Raw genomic sequence first — 9,576 nt, forward strand, 5'->3', positions numbered from 1 at the left:
AGTGTAAGTGATTATATGTTTTGCAAATTAATACAAAAAAGGTCAAGGTTTCTCTTGTCTTAGTCTTGAAATGACAATTAGCATAATTACGTCGCTACAAGAAAGGATCAAGAGTGAGAAAGTTACTTCCCATATAGATCTACAGGTGTTATTCTCAACTTAATTCCGATCAAGTTAATTTTAGATCAATCCTGGTTTCATAGATCCCACGAGGTTCTAGAAAAGCCACTCCCACGACGCAAATTTTTCTCACGAGGACAGCCCAAGCGGTTTTACACGCATTTTTACTCACCACGAAAACATCCAGGCAACGCGCGTGGTAACACTATCCGCGGGAGAACTGAGTACCACCCCTAAACTACTGAGTAGGATTACCTTGGGGATTAACTCTAGCTGAACAACCGCGCAACATAACGAGCTATCTTTCCACTGACCTCTCTTACACGGGACCTACTACGTAAAAGTGACTACAACATGTCTCTGAGCGCTTATATCCCGCTTAGAGGGATTATCTCACAGTAAAGATTTAGAACCATGATGTGTTCTCGTCGAGTCGCACTGGTGTACTGTATTTTAATTGATCAATTGGTGAAATTAGAAGCCTCGGAAATTCTCCAAGCGAGTTTCAAAGAAGGCTCGATTAACAGCCACCGTTTGGTCCGCGCTCCTTCCCTGAAATCTCTTCTCGGGGAGGAACACACACCAGACTCGAGAGAGCGGTTTACTTTAAAGACGATTTGCAAAAAAACGGCACTTGTTCTCCTCAACTACATGAGTACAAAGACAGACGTCAATAATGTGTTGAGCATGCATTCTCACCAGTTATGGCCACCAAAACCACAGGAATATCAGAGATGTATTTTCTGTATTGAGCCATTTTAGCGTAGTACCCTGACAAAACACTAAAGCTGAGCTCATCATCCAAGCTGAAAACAAAGATCACAGCTTCCACCCACTGAGTAAACTGTGAAGGAGGAGAAAAAAATACGTATTAACTTGGTTACTACAAAGGGCTTTAGTAATTTGCTGAGAGAAACAGCAAGTTTTGTTTCCCCAAGACCCTCGGGGTTTCCCAGGGAGGATCTCTTAAAGAGGATTATATTCGGCTGAGGGGAAACAAAATTCGCTGTTTTGTTTTTTTCGTAGGGTTAACTGTACGCGTTGCGTATTTTGTTGCGCTCAAAAAATCATAAAAATAATATTGGTTTCGAGTTTTCATGCGCCACCACTCTGGTCGGTGTAAGGCACGCGTACAACTACTGCCTGCCCGTGGTTGCGTAAATTCCAACTGGGATGTTACATGGAACACGTCTTTTCAGTTTAGTCCACTAGGAAATGCCCGGGACAAACGGGAACGGGTCGAGAAGGTAGTCCCGTTTTCTCAGTTGAGCCTTTCCAAATGTTCAATAGGCCATTCTCCGAGTTGTCTTTTGCCTCTGTGTCAAAACGAGTCTTCATGCAAAACTATTCATATATGAAAATATGTTCGCCCTACAGGTTCATTTTCATGGAAATGAAACTCATGTTTACACGAAGACATTTCAAACAAAGGCACAAGCGAACTCGGATTTAGTGTTTTGTATCGCTTACACCTGTTTCAAACCCTTTGGCTCTCACGGCCATGCCCAATTTCAAACAAAACACATTCTTCTCAAATGGAATGTTCCAGACAAAATTCCAAATTTTTTTGAAAAAATTGTTAACTATTACAATGCCTTGAGGTGCATCACGTGATATGTTCTTGTCCAATCACAAAACACGCTACTGATTAGGAGAGCCGGTGGGGTGAGCAGACGAGTCAAATGTAGCTACGAACATGAATCGACATTTTAAGGGAAAACGAGCGGAAAAGTAGACTATTTCAATCTAAGCGGTTTACAAATGTTGTAGCCTTGCGTATTTTTGCTCGCTAATAACGGAGAATAATGCTCAGAGCTTCAGTAACGCCATGCAATTTATGCTATACCGGTGCGATATATTTAATAATATTTTGTAGTTCGCGTTCATCTTTTGTATCAAGTTAGTCTGATAAATCCTTGATTGATGAGGTTCACTGTAAGGTTCTCTCCCTCGTTTAGTATTACTATACGGGTTTGTCGTTTGCTTTAATTTTTGCTGTTTGCTTGTACAAGATGCTTAATTAAATTTTTAATTTGAGGTAATGCTCTGTAATTTTCTTATTGCAGATTCATCGCTTTGCTCCTGGGCCTGCCAAATGGTCTCTCAAAAGATGCCTGGTTTTCCCACTGCTAAGGGGGTAACAAATTTTAATAAATAAATAAATATTTGTTTAAGACCATTTTACATTGTATGTTATTTCTACATTCCCAGAAATTTTTTTCCAATCTCCAAACTCAACACAATTTCTTTTATAATTTCCCTGCCAAAAAAATTGCTGTCTCTCAATTTATCAATCAAGGAGTTGTCAACTCCTGTTGTCCTTGAAAAAATGCCAGAAAAAATTCCAGGACTTTCCCAAATTTCCAGAACACATACATACGTCATACTAGTTACTGGGTTTATTCGATACCTGTACATCAGGGGGGCCAGTCTCATTCCTGATCAGCAACAAGCGGCTCTGTCCATCAAGACGCACCTCCTTCTTGTGGCGTCCAGTAAACGAATCCACCTTGGTGTACTCACCAGTTAGATATCTGTGCAATAAGTCAGACTTGCCAGAAACCGAACTCCCAACAACGCCCTGTATTGAGGATATATAATTATGTATCTTTGTTAAAAACAGGATCATTGAATAATGCAACTCAAGAGTTTTCATTGGCTTTGCCATCATGGTATGTGAGCAATAATATTATAATCCATCAAACATTTTCGCTTGCACAAGACTGAATATGCTCCAGCTAATACTGCGGAATATCCGAGTGATATTCCCCAATTTTGAAAACTATACGTGTTGCGAAAAGGATTTGAATAATGTCTATGATAAACACAATAGCCCCCATTTAGTGCGAAAATATGCGCAAATATTTGCCCTTGGACAATATCTGTTCTTCGAAGCTCACAGTTTTCCTCAAGCTACGCTCTCACAAAACTGTTTGCTTCTCGGAACAGATAATGTCCGCAGATAAATACCCAGAGCACATTTTTGCACCAAATGGAGGCTATTGTTTATTTATACCATGCTCTGCAAATATGGTAAGGATATGCATAATTTTTTTGAAGCGTAAAAAACAAACCTTTATGGGCTGTAGATAGGGAACTGAATCCAAAAAGAGAAAATGTTCATTGTTCACGAGGCTTCCTTACAAAAATTACTTTTAGCTAATAATTAACAACTTGGACTCACCAGTCTTAGTTCACAACTGCTGTCAACTCTCAACGTGGTGAACTCAGGGCTGTTAAGGAACGATTCTACAGAAAAAAGGTGACAATCATTAACTAATTAAAAAAGGTTACCTCGGTAACAAGCTTTGATCAGCCCCATTCACTCCACGGGTGATTTGGGTAGGGGAGGGGTGTGGTACCCTCAAACCTGTGAAAGGAATGGTCTTTCAAATTTCTAAACAGGGCTTTTTGTAGGAACAGTACCAGAGTCTCACTTGGTGCACATGTTAATTTTAACCCTTACAAAAATATATCTTCTCTGACCATAATTACACCAAACTTCCCCTACATGTACATGCTGATGTACTAACTAGTAGTACAGGTTCTGCATTTTAAGTTCCTATCACTGGCTTCTCCTGGAACTTACTTGGCTCCCGAAATCATCTCTAGGAAACCCCTTAAATAGTCATCAAAAGTACTATCAGAAGTGACTACCTTTGTGGGAATTTTTCTTATAAAACCCTAACAGATTTGACAAGCATCCCAACAAGAGCTATATATTTAGAGAGTTCCCCTCCCCTCTGGGTCTAAAGAAACAAAGACCTGCATGGTGTGCAATCTTTAATATTTTTCTTCTGGGCAGTAAATAAGTGTACTTAGACCACAGTGTTGATAAGTTGATAATGATAAGAACGAAGTGTCTCACCAAAATTGAAATATAAGTTGGTCGAATTCTTCAACCAAAAATGTAAATAATACAAAATGTCATTATTTAAATTACGTGCAAACATCTCAACATCTAACATAATTTAATACAGTATATAATTAATATCTGTGGCATTTTATTAAGAACAAAGCAAGCCATACTCAAGGAGGGGGAGCAAGGAGGGGTGGTCTTAATTTTCATTTAAATTGTCCAAGATCGTAGCTTCCCAGGATGTCAAGTCAAGATCCTTAAGGTAATAATCTTTCATGCTGATTTGTGATTGGTTTCTCTTCAAAATCTTAAAACAACTGTGTCATTACATTAATATACAAATACCTTTTGGGAAGAAGCAGGTAGATCATAGTTAATATAATATACTAGCCTGACTGAATAACTTATAAAAATAACTACTTAAAAGGAAATTCTGGGGGGCTTAGAGTCCAGAAGATTTATATACATTTCAAAATTCCTCACTGATAAATCAGCAACTATGAAACAATCCAAAGGAATCTTTAGAATTTTTGTTATGCTTCAGGGTTTTGCAATTTCACACCAATATTTGTAACAAGAGAACAGACATATCTACATTATAATATCACTGGACTGGTAATTTAACATCATTCTGGAATCCTTGATTGTGACTCTTTAGTAGCAGCCATACAGATTCAGAGGGGATGTTTAATTAAGGAAGGTATTGATTACAGATGAATTCTGATACCTTCTTAAAATACTCAACTGAAGGCACTTCAATAAAAGCTTCAGTGAAACAAAACAATACCCCAGTTCACAAAATTAATATACATAGTTATAGTTGCATCAGCTGTGTTGGGTACGTAAGCATTAATAATGAAAAATAAGGCAAAAATATTTTAAAGTCCAAGGAAAAACATCTTGAATTAAATTTAAATACCCTAAACCACAACCGCATTTTTCAAGAATTCATTTACAAATAGACAAAATACTTATCCTAGTATATTTCATGTACTTCATAATTTTGTCTATATACTGTATATAAAAATCACAAGGGCTGTTCCCAAAATAGAAAAAAAACTACGATCACTTTCTTTATCCAAATATCAATTCTTCTTCAAAGGGCAGGAAGCTCATTTAATTTTGATTATCACCAAATATACAAGAACATGCAAATAAGCTGCGAATTTAAGCTTATATCAACAAAATTCACAGTACGTTGAATATTTGCAATGGGTTCTCTAAACCGTGAAATTGACATCCAAGAAGATTGTAACGCACCGGCCACGAAACACATCAATATAAGGGAATATAAAATAAGCTTTAAATACACGAGAAAACGATCACGATTTCTGGCGATTTCGTCTTCTTTCGAAAGAATAAATATATACATAAACAATAATTCGAAAATATTCTACACTACATTTCTAAATGGGCTCAACTGTAGAAGTCAACACTTGGTTTTCTCTTGCATGTAAATACGTACAAAATCCGACATAAACAAACCAGAAAAACCTGGATAGAACTGTATTTCGATACACAAACGACATTTACTCAAAATCGCAACCGATCGAGATGCTTTGCATAAGAAGACACGGCCACAAAATTTTTGGCGCGACACGACGCGAACGAAGAGATATCTCTGTCATGACCTGTATGAACGATCAAAGATCTTGAATTTTTTTTTCCCTTCAAATCAATTTTAAATTACAATTATATTTTTGACCTAAGGAAGATTATGCCGGGAACTAGTGGCCTGCGAACACGAGGTAGCTTGTGATTTCAAGCACAGCAGGAATCAAGTTTTTTTCAAATTTCTGTACGTAACCGAATTTGTGTGAGAAACATTCTTAGCAAAGCGCGACTCTACCACAACTCGATTCCAAGAACGATTTGAAATGATATTATATGAACCTCAGTTCATATAAAGCGACCTACTGAGAATTGCCTGGCATCTCTTTTGTTTACAAACTGCTATCTTCCACGAGAACGGTGACGTTAAGTGAATATGGTTTAGTGTTTATCTTCTAGAATCGCGAGTCGTTCGTATTCTGTAAACTGTAGCTGGCCTAAGTTCAAAAGTGAAATATCTGGGTCGCTCTTTTAAGGAAAACCGCAACTTTACACTTGACTTACTAACGACCGTATCAAAGCTATACCTGTGTTTACACCATAAAACTACCACCGATTATTCACTCACCCTCAATACGATTCACTAGTTCTCTTATTTTGCGCTTCAAAGGCACGTTGTCGATTCGTTCCAGAAGGTCATACAAAGATTGAATATTCGGGCAAACCGACTCGAATCTCTCAGCCTCCTGCCTCATAGCGATGGCCTCTAGAGAGTCGGAAACCGGCATTTTCGTCATAAGCTTGTAAAATTAGCGAGCGAGGAAAAACGACCATTGCTGAAGTGACCGTACTCAGCTGTTTTGTTATGAATGGGCACCAGTGTTACGCACGCGTGGGAGCGAGGCTGAAGGTGAAAATTGTCACACCAAAAAGTACAGAGAGTGCGAAAATACGCATAAACTAAATAAAATGTTGTGTTTATTCAATCTTTTTGCACATCAGATACGATAATTGGATTTTTGAGAAGATTTTGTCCTGCTATGGTAACCAAAGGCATGTTGTGCAAAACTGTTTATGCTTGATTGTAATTTATTGTGAGGTCGAGGGGGACTGGAGAATGGCACTTCGTTTCACGAATGAGAGTTTAAAAATTTAAAGCTCGCATCCGATCCGCTTTCAAGCTAAAAGTTGAAGTATGTTTGAGATATATAACATAGAATCACTATCCTGCTAATCTTTTCAACAAAGTTTCTCTATTTGAAAGCGCACAAAAAGAACCCGCGAGCAAACAAGCACTAAGCACCCTTGCCTTCATTTTGTGACCACGAGCAGTGTAGTTTCAATGGCATCGGCATTTTGCCATGAAGTCAAACACAAATGGTTTACCGCTACAAGCTAAGTGTCGTTTGACATCCTGGGCGGAGATAATTGACTCGTTCACACGCGCCGCGCCCGCTCTTAGCCGCCCTTTTTTCATTGGCGTCTCGCATACCTTGTCGGCCCGCACTTGTCGGGGCTTGTCGGCATTTCGTCTTAAACAGTCAAAAAGAAGCGATTAGAACAAGTAGCCCTATTCCAATAACGATAAAATGATCCATTTTCTGATCAAACTATAGCTATACGTATGACACAAACCACCAAACATTTTACACACGCACACCCTGATCATCTACGAGGCCGGGAGTGGGAAAGTGGCGGGGTGGGGCCGGCGCGTTCGATACTAGACGCCTGCTGGGTGTAATCATTTTCGAATTAAGGTTTTTTATAAGAGTGGTTGTAATCATCAAATTGTTCATTTTCATCTCTAACTCGGTTCTTATTCGGATTTAGTTGCTGCTAGGGTGCGTGGTCGACCTGGAAAGCGGTACCTTCGTTCCCATCTCGCTATAGGGGATGGGAAGAAGAGAAACCCTGGGAACGAGGTTGGTCTACTTCGGGCGTGGCTTCAGTTCTGTCACATGACAGCACCTGGAGATCAACGCTGCATATGCCTTGGATGGTAGGCTTTGTTATATCGTTGTTCGTTTCTCTCCTCCTGAGATTCACTCCTGGGCGAAACCAAGCTTCCTATTTCCACGAATTTCACTTCTCTTTTACTCCTGTCTCCTTTTCGATTCTGCTGGATGACCGGGATATGTCTTTCGGTTTCCTTGTGAGGCAAGCTTGGGTTCCGGCGTGTAAAAACGCGCCTCGGACAGGCCGTGAGGTACTCTGTGGTTCTCTTCCCTCATAAATCGCTCTGACTCGTCCCCAGTCGTCTTCTGACAACTTTATACAGCACGGTACGGAGCGAGGTGGGAGCGCGGCTGCACGGTGCTGTATGATGACGACTGGGGACGAGTCAGCATCACGCTTGTCATGCTTGCAATTGGAACACCTTTGTAGATCAGGGTTCTCTAGCCGACATTAATATTAGTCTTTGTTTACGGAGTTGAATTCGTTAACTCCGACCTGTAATATGTTCAGTGGTGTGATAAGGGGTAGTCGAAACTTCTCCTCAGTATAGTTGAGTGCAACTTCCGATTTTTTCTACAGTCGGAGCTACGACACGTAATCAAATCGTACAACGAGTGACGTGATGTCTTTTTGGCGAAATTGCGAACAACACAAAACAAGACCTGATCCTGAAGTGGAGAGCTAACAAAAACGCTTGGCAGGGGCACTAGTCTAAATTAACATATCGACTGAAAAACAGAACGAATAAGCTCTGAAAACAAGCTATGGCAACTCCATCGTCTGGCACCTATTTTCCTAAATGCAATTTGAATGACCAAGAACTGATGGTTCCTTTGGTTCATCGCTACGTTTTCCACCTGCAATTGCTGCTACAAGGCAGACGTATTGGTCCTGTATGTTCCTATACGCTCGGAATTCGGCAGAATATCCATAATCAACTACTTCAACGGTATCACTTTCAGATGACCCACATAGCGAACGTGTTTCGTAGCGCGGAGGTAGATTGGCTTCGGACGGTCATGTTGGAGGTTTTATCTCGCCGCCTCAAACTGGCGGTAGGGGGAGACCCATTTTTTCAGTTCTCTTGATTCAAGAATCAATCCACACGGGCGACCGAGTTATCAAACCATTCGCGTAGAGTAATACCCGAGACATAAACGTTTTGTTTCGGTTTCACAAGCGGCACAAAGCAGTTGGAGGCCTTGCGTTATGCCACACTGAGCTCAATACAATTCTATTCTGGGCATACGCCGGAAGATGGAGGGGAAATGTGGTCAGCAATTTTTAGGGGTTTTTGTCGACTTTCAAGAGGCTCATTAATAAACATACAAGGTGTAGCCTTGTGTGAAGGTATATGGATCCTTGCGTTAAGGTATTCGGCAGATTGAAACCAAACATAACAGACTAGGGCACGTATATCAGATCAAACTTTCATTTTCTTGGTTCACGTTATTTTTTGTCAGGGTTGTAGTATCAATTTGAATTAGTTGCTCGGTCCGTTGTTAGTTAGCGATAAATATACATCATTTGTATTCGTCATAATAAGTAATTAGGAATATGGCGTTTGTTTAGGTATTTCAGACGAAGTGAAAGTCAAGAGTTTGTACTGAGTTGAATCACTTTCTAGAACGCAAAGCAATCTCGTCAGATTTCAGGCTCTGCCTGGCAACCATTCAACCCCAAATCCTTCAATTTGCACTAAATTGAATGCAGTAAAGTTGTTAGAGACGCAATAACCTGAAGCAAAGCGAATATAAGCTTCAAAACATATACATCGCCCGAGGGCTGATAGAGTTCGACTAAGGAGCGACAGCAGGCAACATTTTCGTTTAGAATCTAAGGACGTACTTTAACTTCGACATAAACTTTCCTATCGACATTACAATAGAATGGTTTACAGAGAGACAAATAAAACAGGTGGAAATCGGATTTACCTGAGAAAAATCGTCGTCCAGTGCAGCTGAATAGTAAACAAGCCATTTGTCTAACCCTCTTGTCACTAGAGTGATCAACATAAAATTCTCAAAACAATATCAGTGCAGTGTAGACTGCACTGGTGACGAGAAACTGGTGACGAGTAATAAAGACAA

At 39.9% G+C, this 9,576-nt stretch overlaps 1 protein-coding gene and 1 pseudogene across 2 annotated transcripts in view; one reads left to right on the forward strand and one right to left on the reverse strand.

Moving 5' to 3' along the window:
- LOC145488028 (arf-GAP with GTPase, ANK repeat and PH domain-containing protein 1-like) overlaps nt 1–9,524 on the reverse strand; it is a 37,432-nt gene extending 27,908 nt beyond the window's left edge. The window contains exons 1-4 of one of the 2 annotated variants that reach the window (XM_081466793.1): nt 9,421–9,524; nt 3,305–3,369; nt 2,531–2,701; nt 820–964 (exon numbers count right to left, since the gene is read on the reverse strand). In XM_081466793.1, the coding sequence (XP_081322919.1) occupies nt 820–964; nt 2,531–2,701; nt 3,305–3,369; nt 9,421–9,466 (427 nt within the window). In that variant the 5' untranslated portion in view covers nt 9,467–9,524. Of the gene's footprint in view, nt 1–819; nt 965–2,530; nt 2,702–3,304; nt 3,370–6,158; nt 6,374–9,420 lie in introns of those variants that run through there. The other variant, XM_081466792.1, reaches the window with a different exon arrangement.
- Nucleotides 8,053–9,403, forward strand: LOC145488046 (uncharacterized; annotated as a pseudogene).
- Nucleotides 9,525–9,576: the final 52 nt, after the last annotated feature.

This window comes from Orbicella franksi, chromosome 5 (assembly GCF_964199315.1).
Source record: "Orbicella franksi chromosome 5, jaOrbFran1.1, whole genome shotgun sequence".
In the NCBI taxonomy this organism is placed as follows: domain Eukaryota; kingdom Metazoa; phylum Cnidaria; class Anthozoa; order Scleractinia; family Merulinidae; genus Orbicella; species Orbicella franksi.